The sequence below is a fragment of the Hyaloscypha bicolor genome (assembly GCF_002865645.1).
Source record: "Hyaloscypha bicolor E unplaced genomic scaffold K444scaffold_56, whole genome shotgun sequence".
Taxonomy (NCBI): domain Eukaryota; kingdom Fungi; phylum Ascomycota; class Leotiomycetes; order Helotiales; family Hyaloscyphaceae; genus Hyaloscypha; species Hyaloscypha bicolor.
In genome coordinates this window covers 2123669-2143729 of record NW_020194558.1, presented here as the reverse complement: position 1 = coordinate 2143729, position 20061 = coordinate 2123669, and the positions used below count along the sequence as shown (strand labels likewise).

Sequence of the window (20061 nt, the reverse complement as noted above, 5' to 3'; positions counted from 1 at the left end):
CCAAAAAGCTTGGCTTTCACGTCCTTTCCTCGTTGACATTTCTTAACTCAAGTTCCAGATAGATTCGGTACATTCCAGCGGGAAGGCGTTCTGCTGGCCACGACGACACGTTAATACAGCAACCTGGGGGATTGCCACGATCGCAACGAAGACAAGATGTCATCCATTCTCTCCCGGCAAAATGTCAATACTGATCCTCAGTTCGTGTACTATGAAAACGATTCATTTTGGTGGACTCGAGTAAGTGTTAGCTGACGTCACTGTGTCATACAACTGACACTGCTGCAGACGGGCCAAATTGTCAGATGGAGCATATTCTTTGCAATCTTGGGCCTCTTCATTGCGTACATGATAATCGGATACTGGCATGCAAAGAGAAGGATCAGTAGGGGCCTGCCTCCGCTGGCATACCACCGAGTACGATCTTCCTAGCTTTGGAAACTGCTAGGGACTAACATTATATGCAGTGGCTCCTAAACAGACAGCAACGGGCAAGATACGATCCCTCATACCAGAACCCACACGTATTCTATACCAGCTACCCTCAACCAGGTGGTCAATACGGCATGAACCCAATGCCTCCACCAATGTACGACCCAAACGGCCAACCACCGGTCTATCAACCTCCCGCTGGAGCAAGCAAGGTCGACCCATCGCAGTGGCGTTCGGAGCCTACTAGACGACCGGCCGAATCTGGTGAACAAGCCCCAGAGTACGATGCACCACCAGGACCTCCACCTGCACCTGTTGTTCACGCAAACCACACGGGCAGTTCCACTGTCAGCAACAACCCGTATAGATTGTAAATAGGACGATTTTGAGTTTGCGGTGATTGGCGTTTCATACACCTTTTAATGCGCATGCGGAGTAACGGAGCATTATTCTTGGTGGAAGAGAAGAGGCTAGCCCGAGGGAAGGCATGACTATCAGGAATAGACACAATCAACAAGATTTGAAACCTTTGCAAGAATCATCTCTATTGAAGCCATCCTCTAAATATGTTCGATCCTTTATCAGCCTAAATCCATAGCGTCGGGATCATATTCCACCGTTTCTTCAGGTACTGCAAGAGCCATAACGGGTTCTTCATGCACAGGTTCTTCGTTTCCCGGCGTCATGGAAGCTTGTCCATTAACCATTCCCTGGTAGCAATGCCTTGCGTCTAGATTTCCACTGCCCGCTTTATTCTCCGTCCGAGCCTCTCGGGTACCTTGTAGCCGCCTCTGCTCTTGCCTTGCTCGGGCCCTCGCCCTGGTTTCAACAATGGCTCTCCTGACACTATCCTGCTCTTCAGGCACCGTCAAAGAGCTCGGAACATTGTACAGCACCAATTGCAAATTGTTGCCCGCTAATTCGCCCTCACTATTTGCGAGAATGCGAGGTGGGATGCGTGTTTCTCGGAGATGTTTTTCGATGTCGGGTAGGAAGACGAGCTTTCCTTCGTCTGAGGAGGATTCGCTATCGGAGAGTTCGGCGTCGAGATCGTAGATGTAGACTTTGTGCTTTGTATCATCCAGCTGCATTATATCTTCCTCTTGTGGCTTATTCCGTGCTGGAGCTTTCGATGTAAACTCCGCGGTTGTAGGTGCTTCCACTGGGACATAGAGCTTTTGGCCATTGCGCTCTGCGCGAGTTGTTAGCTAGAAGCAATCAAATGTCGATTAGATGAATTGGAGAATACAGACCAAGATTAAGTAAACTCAGCCGTTTCGATAGGCGTTCATTGTCTTGGTTCTCAGCCTTCCTTTTCTTGATTCTGCCTGTCGCTTGCACCACGCGATCCATACTTTATTCCATCCCTAACCACTTTCCTTCTACAACAATCCTCCCAAACCTCCTTCCGAAGTGAATGCTTGAGTGCAGAACAGTACCGGTCGAAGCAAGCAAGTTTGCGCAGGGCTCTCGCGTAGGACGGACCTATCGGCGACAGTTGTAGCAGAAGGGAGCGGATGAATCTGAGAGGTTGTGGCAGAGGACTGAGTCACCTTAGAAGATTCTACAAAACCGAGACGGCGCGAACACTTCTGAGCACGCGCACAACAACCACCACCACTTGCACGCGTCGGTACTTTCGGACCTCTGCTATCAGGATGACGAGTAAACAGGAGAAATGGACTGCGCCGGTGGTCAGAAAGACTTTTCTGGAGTTCTTTGAGGGGAAGGGCCATACTGTGGGTACGTGGCGGGGTATTTTTTTTAATGGGAGAAGCATATCTTTTTAGGGGACCTCAATTGCTTGAGCAAGCTCAATGCAAGTTTGGGCAGGCTATTTGATTGCTCATCTGGGTTCTTTTGAGGCCATTGGGCTAACTTTGAGCTTCTGCAGTACCTTCGTCTTCGGTGGTCCCCCACAATGATCCAACTCTACTCTTCACCAATGCTGGTATGAACCAGTTCAAGCCTATTTTCCTGGGGACTGTGGGCAAGACGGATGATATGGCACAACTGAAGAGAGCGGTGGATACTCAGAAGGTAGAGCACACAATGGCCTCTATAAAAATTCGTGGGGTACTAACGGGAAATAGTGTATACGTGCGGGAGGAAAGCACAATGTAAGAATATATTACGTATCAATGGGGGGAGATATTGGTACTGATACCCTTTAGGATCTTGACGATGTAGGAAAAGACAGTTATCATCACGTAAGTCTCAATCTGCCTCGAGTTGTCCTCTCCCCTGACATGTGAGTCAGACCTTTTTCGAGATGTTAGGGAACTGGTCCTTTGGTGATTACTTCAAGAAAGGCGCCATTGAGATGTCCTGGGAACTTCTTACGAAGGTCTATGGATTGGATCCGGATCGTCTCTATGTCACTTACTTCGAAGGCGATAAGTCTGCTGGTCTGGAGCCAGATCTGGAGGCGAAGGAGTTATGGAAGGGAGTCGGTGTTGCTGATAACCACATCTTACCCGGCAACATGAAGGACAACTTCTGGGAAATGGGTGATCAAGGACCTTGTGGACCTTGTAGTGAAGTCCATTATGACAGGATAGGCGGTGGCCGGAATGCCGCTCATCTTGTCAACATGGATGACCCCAATGTTCTGGAGATCTGGAACAACGTCTTCATCCAATTTGACAGACAGAAGGACAGGTCTCTCAAGACTTTGCCAGCGAAGCACGTGGATACTGGTATGGGTTATGAGCGATTGGTGTCTGTGTTGCAAGACAAGACTTCCAATTACGACACTGATGTGTTCCATCCCTTATTCATCAAGATCCAGGAAGTCACCAGCGCCAGACCATACACGGACAAGTATGGGAAAGACGACGTTGATGGTATCGACACTGCATACCGGGTCATCGCTGATCATATTCGACTCTTAACGTTCGCCATCTCTGATGGAGGTGTCCCAAACAACGAAGGCCGAGGGTACGTTGTTCGGCGAGTGTTACGGCGTGGTTCTCGCTACGCTCGAAAATACTTCAACGCGGAAATTGGAAGCTTCTTCTCTCAGATTCTTCCTGCTCTCGTTCAACAGATGGGCGGACAGTTCCCGGAGATTGTCAAGAAAGCGCAAGACGTCAAGGAGATCTTAGACGAGGAAGAGGAGGCTTTCGCGAGAACGTTAGACCGTGGTGAGAAGATGTTTGAGAAGTACGCTGCTCAGGCGATCAAGACGAACACGAAGAAGCTTTCTGGTGCTGATGTGTGGCGGCTGTACGATACATTTGGATTCCCTGAAGATCTTACGAAAATCATGGCTGAGGAGAGAGGCCTGGAGACCGATGATGCTGAGATTGAGATTGCGAAGGAGAAGGCTCGTGAGGCTAGCAAGTCTGTTAAGGAGGCTGCTCACACGTTTGCCAAGCTGGATGTTCACCAAATTGCCGAGCTTGACAAGATCGGAATCTCGAGGCCAAACGACGATGCCAAGTTTTTGAAGGGCGACAGCCTTGGCAAGATTCAACTGATTTATGATGGGAAGGATTTCTTGAAGTCGACTGATGGTCTACCTTTGGATAAGCCTTTCGGCATATTGCTTGACAAGACGAACTTCTACGCTGAGCAAGGTGGTCAAATTTTTGATACCGGCAAGATCATCATTGATGGTGTTGCTGAATTCAAGGTGTTGGATGTTCAGGCATATGGTGGATATATTGTTCACAACGGTTACCTCGACTATGGCCACCTGAAGGCTGGAGACGAAGTCATATGCGAATATGATGAACTTCGCAGACATCCCATCCGCAATAACCACACTGGGACTCACATTCTCAATCACGCCTTACGAGAGCACCTGGGTGATGATATCAACCAGAAAGGCTCCTTGGTTGATCAAGAGAAGCTGCGTTTCGATTTTTCACACAAGGCTCAAGTTACTCTTCCGGAGCTGAAGAAGATTGAGGACTCCTCAAATGCGTATATTAAACAAAATTGCAAGATCTACGCAAAAGATGTGGACTTGGATGTCGCGAAGGGCATCAATGGTGTCCGTGCCGTCTTTGGAGAGACATATCCCAATCCTGTCCGAGTGGTCTCTGTTGGCGTCGATGTTGATACTCTCCTCGAGAATCCTTCCAACCCTGATTGGATAAAGGTCAGCGTCGAATTCTGCGGTGGAACACACGTCGACCAAACAGGTCTCATCAAGGATCTCGTCGTCGTGGAAGAGAGTGGCATTGCCAAGGGGATCCGAAGAATTATCGCTTACACCGGTGATGCCGCACACGAAGTTCAACGGCTCGCTCTCGAATTCGGAAAGCGGATCGAGGCTATAGAGAAGATGCCCCTTGGTCCCGAGAAAGAGGCTGAAGTCAAGGCTACCCAGCAAGACTTAAACCAGCTAACTATCTCGACTTTGGACAAAGAGGATCTCAAGACTCGTTTCGCCAAGATTCAGAAGGAGCTTCTTGATGAGCAGAAGAAAAAGCAGAAGGCCGAATCAAAGACTGCTTTGGATCATGTCACAGGACACTTCGCAGACAACAAAGATAGTAAGGCCTACATCGGTCATCTCCCAATTTCCGCAAATGCTAGGGCGATTGCGGATGTCATGAACCACTTCAAATCAAAGGCGAAGGATAAGACCGTTTACATGTTGGCTGGCAGTAAGGAGGAAGGCGCCGTTGTACATGGTGTTTATGTTGGCACTGTAAGTTGGCCCGGCTTCTCAGCGCTCTTACTTTTCTAACCAAAATAGGAACACTCCTCCCAAGGCGTAACTGCGGAGCATTGGTCTGCTGCTGTATCAGAAGTTGTAGGTGGCCGATCTGGAGGCAAGGAGCCAACGAGGACGGGTCAAGGCACGAATCCTCACAAGATTGCGGAGGCGGTTGAGACTGCGGAGAAGTGGCTTAAGGAGAAAATGAAGCTTTAGGTGGATACCCGGTTATGAACTATGTGTATGGACAATTCACGTTGGGAGGCGGCGCTATAGAGTATAATTTTCCTTTGATGGTTGGTGGCTTAGACGAATCTCAATACTAGGAGTCGTATGAATACTCATGTCTTCTAGTCCAAGAATCTAACTTGATATATGTGCTATCCCGCCTCTAAACAATCTATCAACGAATTTTGAGCAAAGTCAAAACATAAGACTTACCAAGCGGCACGTGATCGAGCTTCTGCGGCTCAGAGTTTCTGCCACTCCTTCATTTTTCCTTCCCTTCGATCAGAGTACGCCAGTGAGTCTTCGTTAGAAATGCTCTTTTGGGTTAAGTTCAAGGACAAGGGGAAGGCCATATTGAGGCGCACGGGGGCAGAGAACACAAAGACCAGATACTCGGCCGCCACCACTTTATGACCCAGCCACCAGAGACTCAAGGGAAAGAGCCAAAGGAGAATCAAATAGCAGGCGGGGATGTCGGAACCCAGAAAATAGAAGGTAAAACGTCGTCCTCAAATGTTAATCCTAGGGATGCATGGAAACAGGAAGGTACTAACGCAGCTCCTGCGGAGTCGAGCTTGACCCTGCCTGACCTTTGGGAACCCGCTATAGAGTCCTTGGATGAAAGAGATCAAGGAAGACTACAAAAGTGTCAAGCCACGCAATCTAGTGCATTGAGCACCACGCCGTGTCCTACAATTGTCAACTCAATACTTCAAAAGGCGAAATAGATGCAGGAGGAGGACAAGGAGCAGAAGTGGAAGTCCGTAAGTAGCTTCTAGTCTCACTTCATGATTCATTTAATTGACATATTATGATGACTAGGCTATCAGCAAACTTCTCGATGGCACGGAGAATTTTAGAGCAGTTGTCGATGCTGGATTGAAGTTCGACACCTCTGGCTACAAAGCAATTGCCTGGTCGGTCTTCTTGTTCGGCTTGCAATTTCTATCAATGCGAGGCAATTTCGGGAGTTTGTTTTCCACAGCTCGGGGTTCATTGTTAAGTTACTAGCTCGGTATGCGGCGTATGAGATCCTGTATCGAAGCTTTATCAGGAATTTCGATAACTATAGGAACTTTGAGGTTCGTATCGTGAAAGTTTATAACGCTGTGCTAATATACGTATTGGATATGAAGGTATATTTACGTGAGAATGGGTTGGGTATGTTGTTCTCTCTCTGTTTATTTGAGCTATGAAGATTAATTTTTGTCTTCTGGAGCATCTCTCAAAGCTTTCGTGCCTGCTACGAATTGAACACTTGCAAGTTAAAAGACTGCTAACGACAAAGCTGACTCGTGTTTGAAGGAGTGTGTACGACTTCTCACCATGTTTTCCAAGGGAGAGACAGTGTGGCTAAGAATAAGTCGCAGCTACCCATGATAAATTTAAAGAGCAAAAGTGACAACGAGAATTTCAGGACGCTCGAAAAACAGATAATAGAACTCCATCGGCCAGTGCATTACTTGCCAGAGCGGCTAGACCATATTCAAAGGCCATGACTGCTCGAACCAAACTTGGGATTAACAACCTTCAGATCCAACCCAGGTAACCTTCCCGGCTTGGGCGTTGTGCGTGAGCTCGAGCCGGATCAACATTCTTTACCTCCCTAGCTCCATGTACCAAAAACCCCCCAAATACAAGCTGTAAATCACGCATTCCTAGAAAAGTGATCAAAGAAAGGCATCATGAACATAGTAAATTTGGTATATAAATCGCCTATCCATCTATCGGACATCTGAACTCTCTCCCATCGGGAGAAGCACTCTCATCAGCAGGCTGCATCGCCTCCAAGCAACTCTGATGATACACATGTCTGCAAGCCAATACAACCAGTGGTTCCAACTCCACCTGCGCCTTCCCGACCCCCTCTTCGCCTTGAATACCATACTCGTCCTCGGCATCCGCGTTCGGGTCGCCCGCTACACCTATTCCTTTAGATTTCGGAGGTTCGATAATGCTCGCCTTGCTGATGTTCCGCTGATGAGCTCGCCCCTTGCCGCGTTCGACTTGGCCACCTGCCATCTCGGCCCTACGTTCTTTCCTTCGTTTGAGATCGAGTTCTTCTCTTTCTTCCCACTTGGCAAACACATCTCCTGACACCCCTGGTCCCCATACCCTTCGCCCACACCCCTCACACGTGCTGCCTCTCGGTCTCCAGCCTCTTTGCCTCAACTCTGTAGCACTTTTTACGTTGACAAAGAGATCCTTCTCGAGCAAGCGGTTGGCGAGAGAAAGGATTGACTCTTCGTAGGTGTAAGCTGAGAAGATGGATGCGAGAACCGCGCGGAGATCGCTGAGGTTGGGTGAGGATAATGAGGCGCGAGTGAGGAAGGCTCGCAGGATGCGAAGGAAGGAGAGTGAAGTAGTGGATGGAGATGGCGTCGAGGTTGAAGTTAACATTGACGTGAAAGTGCGCTGGACGAGGGTCCTCAGCTGCGAAAGTAGTTTGTCGTGGTCAAATTCTATCGCTTTCGAGTCTTCGAGATCGCTCAAGCTTGCTGAGAGTTTCCGTGTAATTTGAACAGCGGTGTCGATGAGGTCCAGCCAGAGTAGTTCCTCAGGAAGGAGCTCACTCTTCGTTGATGATTTCCGCCGGACTAGAGACATGATCCCACGTGGTGATTGACTCTTCATCTGGCTTTGGCAAAGCCAGATTCCCACGTTGGTGTATTTCTGCAGAGCCTCTAGCAGATCCTCAATCGCTTCTCCAGCGTGCATCGACTGCATGTCCTCGACCGAGCTGCTTAGAAGGCCCAGCAAAGCACTCTCTAATTTTGTCAAATGCTTGACGAGCCTATTCATCGCTTCTTGTATTTGACCCTCACGAGCCATGAGGACGACAGCTGCATCGATAACGCCGCTCTCTTCCATGTACGGCAAGACTTTATCGAGACGCAGATCGCTTGCTTGCACAAGCTCCACATAAGCCGCGACGTGTGATGAGTCGAATTTGCACATCAATTGGACATACTTCTCCGTGAACTCAGGATGGGAAGGATGCGACGTATCTTCGGTGTCCTTCGATTTAGGCTCAAAGATGGTGTGCAAATACATATACTGCAGTTCAGAGTCATCTGGCAAGGAGTCCAAGATTTTCTTGTGTAACGATGGGACATATGCCTCCATGGTCTGGGCAGCCCTGACAGCATCGAGATGAACGAGGTCGCTGGCATGCGCTTCAACAACCTCGTGAACATCTCGGACTTGGCGCTTCGTCAACCCTGAGCGTGGCCGTAAACAGGAAGCTATGCATTCAAAGACACCTTCTTGATCATCGGGATCTTCGAAGTAGGTTTGAATAAGTTTATTGTACTGCTTGTCTGATTTGTAGATGCTCTTAAGGACACGGTAGAATCCAGCTTTCTCAAATAACGGAATGAGAGCTTCGAGATCCGGAGGGTGATATACTGACAGCAGGTACTCGGCGCTCAGTTGAGCATCATCCGCTAGATCCTCGCCCGGATAATTGCACAAGCCTGCGAGAACTTTATGCAAAGCCGTTCCGGACAGAAGCAGGTACTGCGGAAACTTTGGGAGATTCCGTGCAATGAACATATCCAGATAGATAGTGTCTTTGGCTGCAAATTCGCTTGGGTTCATGACTTCCAGCAGAATAGTGACTACGTATTGTCGATTCACAGAAAGCCCGAAAACGTGCTCCTCGGTCATGTCGCGGTTGGAGCCGCCATTAACTGCTCGCTCTGGACTGTCGTTGAGGAATGAATCCTCAAAAGCCTCGTTGAGGGCACTTAGGAAACTGGGCGCGTCGAACTTTAAGATCATCCGGAGATACGGAAAGGAGGGTTCGAAGGATTCGTTGGGCTGCGTTATGAAAGGCTTTCCACTCCCCTTTGGCCAAGAGATTGTCTTCCCAGAGAAGATAAACCAATAAAGCTCCGCTTTGGCATTGAGGGCCTCCTGCTCTCCAAGGCTCTTGCCGGTTGGGTAAACTCGGCCAGTGAAAGTGTAAGACAAGTAGGGGAACATCTTCAAAGCATTGGCACGGAATATGGGATCCTCCATAACATTTCCATTATTAAAGTAGTCTCCGTTCTGCACAAAGGGTATCAAAAGCGACAAAAGGTCGACCAGGGGCGTAATGTAATCATGAAGTGCTTGGTTCCAAACGTAGACGAGGGCGTCGTAGAGGTTGTGCTGCTTGCATAACGTTGTGACTTGGTCTATGTCGAGGGTTGATGTTTCCATGTTGCATATCATCTCTTCGAGACGACTCTCCAGGCCTTTGCTAACAAAATGGGTCACCATAGCCTTCACAACAATGGGCGGTATCATTGTAATGCGTTTCTCCAAAATATGAGGCTCAAGAGTTTCGAGGAAGATTCCTTCCGAATCTCCGTCTTCGTACCATGCGAATGCCTCGTCAAAGAGGTAGTCAATATCATCGATGCTGAGACAAGCATCGAAACAGGCCATAGCCAAAGCCTTCAGATGCTCGTCATTGGCGAAAGCAGGCTCTTTCTGGCGTTGACCAAAAGCAAATTTCAGAGAGGCTGTCATGATCTCCAGAAGTTTGTCTTGGACCATTGAGTGACGCAAGTCAGTATCTTCTGGTAGGCCGATTGTAAGTTTGTCGGCATCTCCGGTATAATAGGATGTCGCGAGCTGAATTGCGCCAATATAGTCACCGTCCTCCATCAGGGCAATGAGCCTGTCCGCCCAATTAGACAATGTCCCAATAGAGACATCATTGAAGCCTAGAAGGAACATTCGGCTCTTGTAAGCCTTGAAACTCATGTAAAATGCGTCCGCCACAACACCATGCATGGAAGGATCCTCTTCATCCAGTTGTTCGACCAGAGTGTGCAACTGTTTCGAGAAGAGATCCTGATGGTAAATATGCTTGTGGACGAGATCAAAAGCCTCAGTCATGCGCATACTTCCATCTTCAAGTATTATCAATCTTTGGGTGATAGTCAAAACAGTCAGAACGGACCGACTTAGCCATTGCACTGCGACGATGGCTTCTTCGGCCTTCCATCGACTGCGAGGTTTGAAAGAAAGAGTCGAGGGTTTATCCTTATTCGAAGACTCGATTTCGTCAACATCCAGAACAGTCAAAACATTCGACCAGCAGTAGACGAGCTTGACCTTCGAGAAATCACTCCCAGTTTTGGGGTCTTTGACTTTTAACTTGACTGCCGGAAACCATGCAAGGCATCCACTCAAGGCGCTGTGAGCAGCTACTTCTTTTGGACGCGCAGCTTTGTGTTGTGTTTGGGCAATAGGAGTCGTTGATACGATCACGAGCAAGTAGGGAGTAAGCATGGCAGTCAGTCCCATTGTATCAGTGTCTCGCTCGACGTTTCCAAGAGGAAGAGGGGCGAAAGCAAGAACCGTGCTCGGCTTTCTTGGCTTTCCTGTCGTAGCAAGATCATTGGGATATCGACCTAGTATCCGTGTCGTTTTAACGGTTCGCCCCAAAGCCCCGGTGCCTCTCGTTGCAAGGTGCGAGAAGGCCATACCACGGTCGTCCGCTGAGACAAGTGCTGTATGTCTGGTCCCCAGAAATCCGAGATGTCGGATAGCAACGTTTGGTACATGGCCATCAACAGTTCTATTTATCATCTGCGCAGGCTCCAGACTGGGAATATGCAAGAAAGGCTTTGCAGCCCTTGCGGTTTCCCACGTGAAAATACTCCCATTAGCATGGCCACCAGCAATGATCAAGTGATCGGCCGATATTGCAACGGAGGTAATAGCACCGGATTCGACGGCTATAACGGTGAGCACTATAATATCGTAAAGGGAACGAATAACGTACCCTTCGTCCCCGGCCCTATTATGGATTTGAGGTTTTGATGATAATCAAAAATTAAAATTATTCCTTTCGAGGTTCCCAGAACAATCGAAGCAGAGACTGATATACACGTCACCACGCCAAAGTTTCGTTTTCCAACCTCGGAAAACGCTTGTCCGTTCATTTTCTTGAGCTTAGTCCATCGTATAACTTCCCATGGCGGGGACGGAGTGTCGGTGTCCCCAGAACCTGGCAGTAGTGTACTGGTGAGAGAGGCATTGCGAGTATGGCTTCTAAGAAAGGCGGGGGAGGAGGCTCGTGGTGGGGTAAAGGTAGAGGAGGAGAGGCGTGATTGGAAACGCCTGTCAAAGGGTCGGAAGGATGGTGTTGGGCTCTCAAGGCCGGGTCTAGAGGCCACCGAGGGTAGGATACTGCTTCCACCAGGAGAAGAAAGTACGGAGCCCTGCGGGTACAATCAGTAAAATCTTGGACATTTGGTAGCCTGGCCTACCTGAACTGAGGGGGAATCGTCTGGCACAGAAAGTAAGGAATCGATAGGGCTCCCAGTCCTTCGTGGCATAGCTTCCAATGACCCATCTTCAGAAGCATCATCTGTCTGTAGAACAGCCTTGTAATGATTGACGCCATTGCCCAGTTGCTGCCGCGTTGGAGCAGCTTCTCTCTCCTCCTGCAATAGTTCCGCTATCGCCCCGGCCGGGATTGCACCATCTTTGTTGGTAGATTGTGTAGGCGTATGTGCCCTGCCATTGATCTCATCCCCATTTAGTGTGACCTCCTCCGCACCACTGTCGTTATCCTCAGAGGAGCTCATCGAGACCGGTTCATGGTTCCACTCCTGGATCAGCTCGATGCGCCTCGTTGCGTGGACTCATGGATCATCAGGGATTCAACACTCTATTAACTTCTTCAGGGTATCGGGTTCTCGGTATAGTATGGCCCCTTCTTCCGCAGATTTCCAAGAGCTTGAAAGTCCGTGGGGGTAGATGTTTAGAGCTTGGCCTGGTGCCTTCTTGATAGAGAACTTGCTTGCAGCCTGCAGGTGGTTCAGATGCACAAGGCTGCGATATGGTTCCTCTTCTCACCAGCACAGTCATACAACTTTCATAAAAAAGTACAACGTCGGCCCAGGGTAATATCGTGTTGGTTTGGAGAAGGAACCAAGAAGACACAGCCTCCTGAAAGGACGCGCGGAGATTGCCGCTGCATGTCAACATCGGCTTTGATTCTAGGAACATATTCGGAAAAACTTCAAAACATCAAAAGACAAATACCACATCACCATGCCTGTAGGCCCCGAACTACCACCTCATCTGGTGAAGCGCAAACGCTCAATTGACGACGATGAGCACCCCAATTCTCCTCCTCATAAGGTCCAAGCTGCTACGGCTCCACGAACTCTAGGACCGACACTCCCACCAAGCAAGAACCCAGATGAGCTGGACGTTGACGACAGCTCCAAAAGCGACTATGGACCTTCAGTTCCGGCTACGAAGTTTACGAGACCTGCCAGTCCTCCAAAACGCGTCTTAGGGCCAACCCCACCATCACAAGCCAAGAACCCCGAAGAGCTAGACATTGAGGCAAGCTCAGAAGACGATTATGGACCTTTTCTCCAACCCACTTCCGGCCCTCCAAAGCCAACCTCCAAGCCATCACCAGCCCCAAAACGCATCCTCGGTCCCGCCCCACCACCAGCACCCCTCACCGAACGCCCTCCAAACCCACCAGACTCAAACTCAAACTCAGACTCAGACTCAGATGATGATTACGGCCCCTCACTCCCTCCACCCGCAGGCTCCGCAGCAGAAGCCTCCCTCTTCGCGACCCAGCAACAAGAGCGTCTCGAAGCCGCCGCCACTACCGCCTCCGCAAAACCCCAGCGCGCAGAATGGATGCTCGTGCCCCCTACAGACTCAGACTGGACCTCGCGCGTCGACCCCACAAAGTTGAAGAATCGGAAATTCCAAAGCGGGAAAGGGGCCAAGGCACCTACTGAGAAGTCGGGTATAAGTGCGATATGGACCGAGACTCCTGAGCAGAAGCGACAAAGACTGGCTGATGAGGTGCTTGGAAGAGCAGAAGTGGCGACGAGTTCGAGGACGAAGAAGGAGAGACCAGAGGGGGAGAGTAGGGAGGATGAGGCGACGAGTAGGAGGATTAGGGAGTATAATGAGAAGATGAGGGGGAAGAGTTTGTATGAGGAGAGGAGGGAGAGGAAGGAGAACGATGGGACGAAGGAAGAGGAGGATGATCCGAGTAAGAGGGGCTTTGATCGGGAGAAGGATATGGCGCTTGGAGGGCGGATGGGACATGGCGAGAAGAGGGAGATGTTGGCTAAGGCGAAGGATTTCGGGAGTCGGTTTCAGAAGGGGAGCTTTTTGTGATGTGTGGGAGGAAGGGAGTGAAGATGATCATGAGAGCTTCAGCTTTGACGGTGAATCTGGCTCTGATTTGCTGTGCTACACAGCAAGGAGGATCAGAATTGGGCATTTGGCATATTCCCAAGGAGACGCTCGCTAGCATACACATCTCTGGCAGAGGGCACCTACCTTCTCCAGCAGATCGTCTCTAGCAGCTTCATTCTCTTGACTTGCAAGGAAGTTTGAGAAAGCCACCAGAAACCCCCCAATTAGACACCAAACAAAAACACACTTCACTTCGCTTCAAGTCAGATACAAATACGTGAGGCACAGATGCACAGTGATTATCTTAAATTAAGCCATTCAGTGCCTATGCTCGCCAGCAGATCGCAATTCCTCCCTCCATATCAGCATAACGTGTTTCATTTCCCTGCTAATCTGATCTGGTATGCTCCACTTCTGCAATGACCTTGCATATACACATATGCATATCGCTGCCTCCTTCATTCATGCATCGCCATTTCTTCTTCATTGCTGCTCATTGCTCTTCGTTCGTTCTCCTCCTTGCCTCGTAACATGGAGGTATATTCGCAGCTTCGCTTCGCTCATTGCCAGAAGCAAACATAGACCCCGGGCGCCAGGTACACACGTAGACAGCCAGTCGCTGCCGAAAAATCAAGATGACGGAAAGGAGATCGCTAGAGGGACAGGTGGGTGGTGTGGGGCGAGATATACATGGAGTGTATGTACACTGACGACGGGTGTGCAAGAACTGGATGTACATTCGTGGAGTGAGTTGTGGCCGAGACAAGGGTGACGAGGGGGGGTATCGAGGTGCAAGCGCCAAAGAGATACTTGTGCAACCGTCTAGCAGCCGAGGGTATTGTTGAAAGAAGGGAGATTTCATCGAGACATAGTTGGTCATCGGACAACGCCAGCTTCGAGCTGGGAAGGGGTGGTGCTTGCATCTCCCACTGCTGGCGTCTCCTGGGGAGGGCGACCGCGGCCAGGGAGATGGAGAGATGGCATGGCAGGTCTGCTCAGATTGCTGAAGGGGTTTGATATCCTAGGTACCCATCTTCTTTGTGCAGCGGCTCCGGCGTTGGCTGTTGTTGCAGGATTCCCTTGTGCGGCTCCGCTGGCCCCCGCTGCTGCTGCTTGTCGGCGAGCTCTCCGCGCACGTCGTCCATCATAGCCGTATTGATCCCCAGGATACATTGCCGAACCACTGAATCGCCCAGATAGTACAAGGCGAGGGCTACCCCGGATTCCAGTCCAGGCAGATGCTGGTGATTGGGGCATATTCGCCCGGGATCTTCGTCGTCCAGATCGATCAGCATCAGTGGCAGCGGCTTCGCCATCAAGACGTGGCTTGGGAACATAGTAGTCAGCTTTACAGAGTGGGCAGCAAGCACGACGACTGGTTAACCATGGGTCTAAACACCCAGCATGGAATGCATGACCGCAAGTCAATCCTCTGATATCATCATTTTCCTCCAAGGTATCGATGCAGATGGCACACGAGTCTCCTGGATTGGTAAGAAGCTCTGGTGGAACAGCGGTATGAATGTGATCGTCCTCATCATCGGATTGATCGTTCTCGCTGGCAATTGTTCGACGCTTGTCGACAGTACTGGCAGTCGTTTGAACCTCTTCCAATCGATTGTGCTCTTCAAGAGTCGGCGACGAAATTCCTTTCTCAGTAACAGCTGCATCATTGAAATCTCCGCCTAAAGCATTCGTAGCAGGTGAAATCGTAATGGCTGCAGCCTCCGAAGCTACAGTTCCTGGCCTAGTATTGGCTGTGTTGACAGAATGCTTCGTTCCAGTTGGAGACGATGCCATGGCGGCGTCAACATCTCGTATACTCCCAGCCCGACTCGGGGGAGCCGTAACACCTCCAGAAGTCGGAAGGCCTTCTCTCGCACGCGATGCAACCCAATTCTTGTACTTCGTCAATGGGAACCGCTCATTAACCTCATCCATCGTCATCAACTTCTTCTCCCTTCTTCGCCGATGCGGTCGTGTCGGCATGTTCTCAAGGTTGATCGGGTCGACCTCCTCGCCATTTCGTATCGCACGGTTGCGAGCATTGTATCGGAAACAATACTTCACTCCAACGATAATCCTGTGGGTGACTGTTAGATCCATGATTGCTCACGGACTACTATGAATGATAAGTACTGACCATAGATTCGTAAACACAACGCCGAAGCCCAATGCAACGAAGAACAGGAGTGGAGACGATGTGGGTCCGGTGGTACCAGGACTACTTGTAGGTGATGACATTGTTGTCGGAGACGGTGGTACTGACGATATGGCATCTATTATCGTTGACACACCACTCTGCGCAAGAGGAAATGTTGGAGTTGCGTTAGGGAGTATGGTGCTCGTCTGCGTTCCGTCGAGGCCTCGCTTTTGGGAGTCTCGCTCCAGTACGTGAAACACCTCGACCATAATTTGGTTGACAGCCATCTTTGCCTGTCGGCAACTGTCTTGCGGTTTTGCGGTGTTGGATAATACAGACGATGGCCGAGTCTAGGACTCGCTTTCGGGTCTCTTCTGTGGGCCGTATTGATTCGGGTACGGTGGGTTGGTGACCGGACTCAATCAATCTGCTCCAAGCGGCCTCGCCTCGCCCTGGTGGAACGAAGTGGAAAAGTCGTGGTGGAGATTGACGGACACATTCGACTGCGATTGAGCCGGAATAATTACCTGTGGACAACAGACCGATCCGTGGTGAATCAGAGCCTCTTCGCAAAGTCCGGCAGCGAGGAAGGTGCGTGGAAGTGGGAGTGGGAGAAAGAGGAGGCCGTTGCGAGAAGCTTGGAGGGTCAAGGGCGAGGGTGAGGGCGAGGGTAGGAAGGGTAAGCAGTTTGCAGTTGGTTGCCGTGAAATCTGGCGGAGGCTAGCGAAACGAGGTTTGACGGGGGCGGGCGGGCCTTTGGCGAACTTTGACTGCTTGGGGGGGGGAGGGGGGGCGGGGGATATCGAGGGAATGGCCCTGGATCTTCAAACGAGTCGAGTCAAGGCAAGGCAAGGCAGCGAGGCAGCCCCAAGACTAAGATTTGGGTTTTGATTTGTATTTCTGCGCATGAGCATTCACAACAAGCCACGCAGATTGCCGCAAATGTATTCCGGGCTCGTTTTCCACTTCGCCGCCAGAACAAAACAACAAACTTTCTATGCCCAGAGATACAAACGGCGTCGTATGACAGCTTTTTGATATAGACACGACGACGACGACGACGACGACGTGTTCCGCTGGTGAGGGTGGGCTGATGGGAACACAGGTCTTGTCTGGTCAGGCCAGGTCTGGCTGAAGTGCTCTCGAAAGTTTGGGATCATGCAGAGACGGCATTCAGCAGCAAACGAGGACAGGCCGCCCGCCGCCTGGCACCTGGAGTCCTGGAACAAGTTGGATCGCCACTGGGTGCAGTGGCGGCCAGTCGCAGAGCAGCACAGCGTTCGTCAGCCACAAAACGATCTAGAATTCCCGCAGCGGAATGAGAATGAGTTCATCAGCGAGTGTATGGCCGGTTGGAGACCGGAGAAGTCGACCGGGAGTCCGTGACATCAAAAATGTGCTGACGCTTATCGAATTCCTATCGATCAATGACAGCTTCTAAGAATCGAAATTCAGTCATTCCGTGTTGACTGGATCATCCTGTACTGCAGTTCTACATTTTTCACCAGTCTAATTCTTGATTCACAGGTCTCGGAAATGCTACGCGCTCCCCATGTTTGTGTCTCTCCTCTGTCTGACCAAAAGGAAGCATACAGTCAGTATCACAGAGAACCACAGCTCGAGCTCCATCCTTGGTGCTCACAAGAAGCGCCGATGTGAGAGTTCTGCTGCAGGGACTGGTGCATTCACGCCGTGGATAGAATGCACGGATCATGCCTCCGTTATTAACCTTCGAATACCCTCACTGGTCCAGCCACACGAGCACTCTCGCATGGAAGAAGAAGTAAGCCTCATACCTGCTCTTCATATACGTTGCTGATGCGCCTTCAATCTTCATGAACGGCCGTGCCTCGCGTCTAGGACCGAATTATCTGGCCGCACATTCATGCAACTCTATTAATACACCTGACACAGAAACAAGCCTCCCTGCCCCAGCACTTTAAGTATGACTTACACTTGTGCAGATAGATAAATTACCTCTGCGCAAATCTCCGGGAATACCTATCCGTGTTCGCTTGCAGCACGCACCCATTCGTAATAAAATTTGCCATCGAACTGCTCCGAAACTCAACTGAGTAGGTGGAAGCACTGGGCAGGTGGTTGGCGCAGCCATTTCAAATCAAGCTTTCCTCCTCCCCTTGTCTGTCTTCCCTTCTGTGAACGGGCATGCGAAGGATGAACTCTTCCTAATCCAACCCCAACCCCAGCCTTGCCGTCGATCACCAGCCAGCGCCTATCGTCTGCCCGAGTGGGAAAAGCGATCACAAGCACGGCGTCTGCCGTCTCGCGACCTCTGATTCCAAACTCCGACGCCAAACTCGCTCCCCATTCGACACCGGACTTTGTCAACGGCGTCATCACTCCCCACGCATCCAGTTCCTCGGCTTGCCGTACCCGTCCGGCAGCTACTCTATCCTCCTGCTAGCTTGATATTTGTAAGAACAGCTTAATTGGAATAGAAGGACTAGAGCCGCACTGGACGCTCGCGGATCTTTTCTCTTCCGCGCCTTGCATAGATTTCCCGAACGGGATCCTTACCAGCAAAAGATGCCTCCCACGCAGCTCCCTGCATCAGGAAATCCGGTGTGAGCGTCTCAACCCCTCAGTCACGAGATCAATCATATTGATGGATATACAGGGTGTTCTTTGATATCACATTAGGAGGTTGGTGAGCCCCTTGCTGTTATTGCCCCTCCCCCCCTCCTCCCCCGCCTCTCTCGATTTCTTCCGCTGTCCATTTTGGGAGACATCACGTGATATAAACTTCTTTCTGAACTCGATTGCTGATGGAAGAGAACAGGAGAGCCCCTAGGCCGCATAAAATTCGAGCTCTTCGCCGATGTCGTCCCCAAGACCGCAGAGAACTTCCGTCAGTTCTGTACTGGGGAGACGAAGAACCATCTAGGACGGCCGCAGGGTTATAAAGGGAGTAAATTCCACCGGATCGTACGTCGCCTCCCCTTCCCCTTCTCCTCCCCTTCTTCAAAATACAGAAAGGGTGGTTAACGACGTTTCGTCGAAACAGATCAAAGATTTCATGTGCCAAGGCGGCGACTTCCTCAACGGCGACGGCACGGGCAGCACCAGCATCTACGGCACCAAGACCTTCGCAGACGAGAACTTCACCCTCAAGCACGACATCCCGGGCCTGCTATCCATGGCCAACGCGGGTCCGAACGGCAACGGGTCGCAGTTCTTCATCACTACCGTGCCTACCCCTTTCCTCGATGGAAAACATGTGGTTTTTGGCAAGGTAGTAGACGGCATGGATGTCGTCAAGAAGATGGAGAATACGAAGACCGGGTATAGGGGCAAAGATACGCCGAATTTGGATGTCGTTATTAGCATGTGTGGGGAGATGTGAATCTGCTCCTCTCTTACCTCCTCCTTCCGCCTGCTTTGGTTTAGATTGTGCGCTGCGCCCAAACAAGGCAAAGAGGGCAAGAGGGGTTGAGAACGGGTGAGCTACGAAGTGGAAAGTTACGAGAGAAAAACCAAGGTGTTCATACACGAGGCATGGCATGGCATGAAAAAAAGCAAAATTGGAGACGTTCCCGAGCGATCAAACGGGTGAAACGAACGTAAGATTACTACCACCACGGATCAGCACCAGGTATGAACTTCGCAAGCTTGACCAAAGCAAATTACTGTAGAGAATACAACCATTTTCATACCGGTAGAAAGGATCTTGTCTCTCCATTGAATCATTGCTGTGTGAGGCGTGTGGTGAGGACTGGGATGGAGTTGTGAGTGAATGAGTGAGTTACGATTCACACCAAGTTTCTGTTCAGCACTTCGGTGATTGTTCTTGTCTGTATTTGCTCTTTGCACGCAGGGAGTCAGGGACAAGGAACAAGGAACCTTGACTCTGAAAGCGCCTCGAAGTATCCACGTGAAAAGAAGTCACATGTTCCACCCTCAAACGACCTCGAATCACAGGAAGGAAAATGATTAACATCCTACCGTCTGAATTCCCAAACTAGCTCCGCAGGTTCATCGCATGAAATAACGCCAAGGACACAAGTCCATCCATCACTTAAATTCTTCGAGGGCTCATCCTCACATCATTCACTGTCCCTTAACATTTTTTCGTCCAATTTTGAAAAAGGTTGTTCACAAGTCACTTATCATTCACTGCACACTTTTTTGGGGGCGGGGGGAGGGGTTACCATCTAGTATATTTTTCATATTTTCGCATTCCGTATTTCCACACCCTAAGGTAATGCCTACTCCATCAAGGAGACTAAATGGCTGGGTACCAAGGCATCAAAGGCTATGTACAAGAATCCCATCGATGCAACCCATCATCCTAAACGCCTGTTAAATGCACCTTTCCCATGCCAATGTCTATGTGAATGAAAACGCCGACGTTATGCTGCCATCAAATCAACCTATATACCGC

At 50.2% G+C, this 20061-nt stretch overlaps 8 protein-coding genes across 8 annotated transcripts; 5 read left to right on the top strand and 3 right to left on the bottom strand.

The window, feature by feature from the left end:
• Window positions 1–156: 156 nt before the first annotated feature.
• On the top strand, window positions 157–806 carry K444DRAFT_628549 (uncharacterized protein; the record flags this gene model as incomplete). Its single annotated transcript, XM_024882925.1, has 3 exons — window positions 157–240; window positions 289–417; window positions 468–806. 3 exons carry the CDS (start codon window positions 157–159, stop codon window positions 804–806), a joined length of 552 nt encoding a protein of 183 aa, XP_024738427.1.
• Window positions 807–1013: 207 nt separating this feature from the next.
• On the bottom strand, window positions 1014–1785 carry K444DRAFT_526716 (uncharacterized protein; the record flags this gene model as incomplete). The annotated part of the gene is made up of 2 exons (XM_024874567.1): window positions 1014–1624; window positions 1686–1785. 2 exons carry the CDS (start codon window positions 1783–1785, stop codon window positions 1014–1016), a joined length of 711 nt encoding a protein of 236 aa, XP_024738426.1.
• Window positions 1786–2090: 305 nt separating this feature from the next.
• On the top strand, window positions 2091–5492 carry K444DRAFT_559616 (alanyl-tRNA synthetase-like protein; the record flags this gene model as incomplete). The annotated part of the gene is made up of 6 exons (XM_024876872.1): window positions 2091–2175; window positions 2327–2472; window positions 2526–2552; window positions 2607–2642; window positions 2693–5095; window positions 5144–5492. The coding sequence occupies 6 exons, from the start codon at window positions 2091–2093 to the stop codon at window positions 5318–5320; spliced, it is 2874 nt and encodes a 957-aa protein (XP_024738425.1). The 3' UTR covers window positions 5321–5492.
• Window positions 5493–7048: 1556 nt separating this feature from the next.
• K444DRAFT_526484 (vacuolar assembly/sorting protein-like protein VPS8) lies at window positions 7049–11922 on the bottom strand (the record flags this gene model as incomplete). Its single annotated transcript, XM_024874542.1, has 3 exons — window positions 7049–11067; window positions 11115–11553; window positions 11602–11922. 3 exons carry the CDS (start codon window positions 11920–11922, stop codon window positions 7049–7051), a joined length of 4779 nt encoding a protein of 1592 aa, XP_024738424.1.
• Window positions 11923–12391: 469 nt separating this feature from the next.
• On the top strand, window positions 12392–13495 carry K444DRAFT_628545 (uncharacterized protein; the record flags this gene model as incomplete). Its single annotated transcript, XM_024882924.1, has 1 exon — window positions 12392–13495. The coding sequence occupies one exon, from the start codon at window positions 12392–12394 to the stop codon at window positions 13493–13495; it is 1104 nt and encodes a 367-aa protein (XP_024738423.1).
• Window positions 13496–13707: 212 nt separating this feature from the next.
• K444DRAFT_372318 (uncharacterized protein) lies at window positions 13708–14340 on the top strand. Its single transcript, XM_024872289.1, has one exon. The coding sequence runs from the start codon at window positions 13920–13922 to the stop codon at window positions 14286–14288; it is 369 nt and encodes a 122-aa protein (XP_024738422.1). The 5' UTR covers window positions 13708–13919; the 3' UTR covers window positions 14289–14340.
• A 52-nt stretch (window positions 14341–14392) lies between these two features.
• Window positions 14393–15946, bottom strand: K444DRAFT_628544 (uncharacterized protein; the record flags this gene model as incomplete). Its single annotated transcript, XM_024882923.1, has 2 exons — window positions 14393–15599; window positions 15660–15946. 2 exons carry the CDS (start codon window positions 15944–15946, stop codon window positions 14393–14395), a joined length of 1494 nt encoding a protein of 497 aa, XP_024738421.1.
• Window positions 15947–18206: 2260 nt separating this feature from the next.
• On the top strand, window positions 18207–19023 carry K444DRAFT_526869 (peptidyl-prolyl cis-trans isomerase H; the record flags this gene model as incomplete). The annotated part of the gene is made up of 4 exons (XM_024874582.1): window positions 18207–18244; window positions 18298–18323; window positions 18460–18605; window positions 18685–19023. 4 exons carry the CDS (start codon window positions 18207–18209, stop codon window positions 19021–19023), a joined length of 549 nt encoding a protein of 182 aa, XP_024738420.1.
• Between the last annotated feature and the right edge of the window lie 1038 nt (window positions 19024–20061).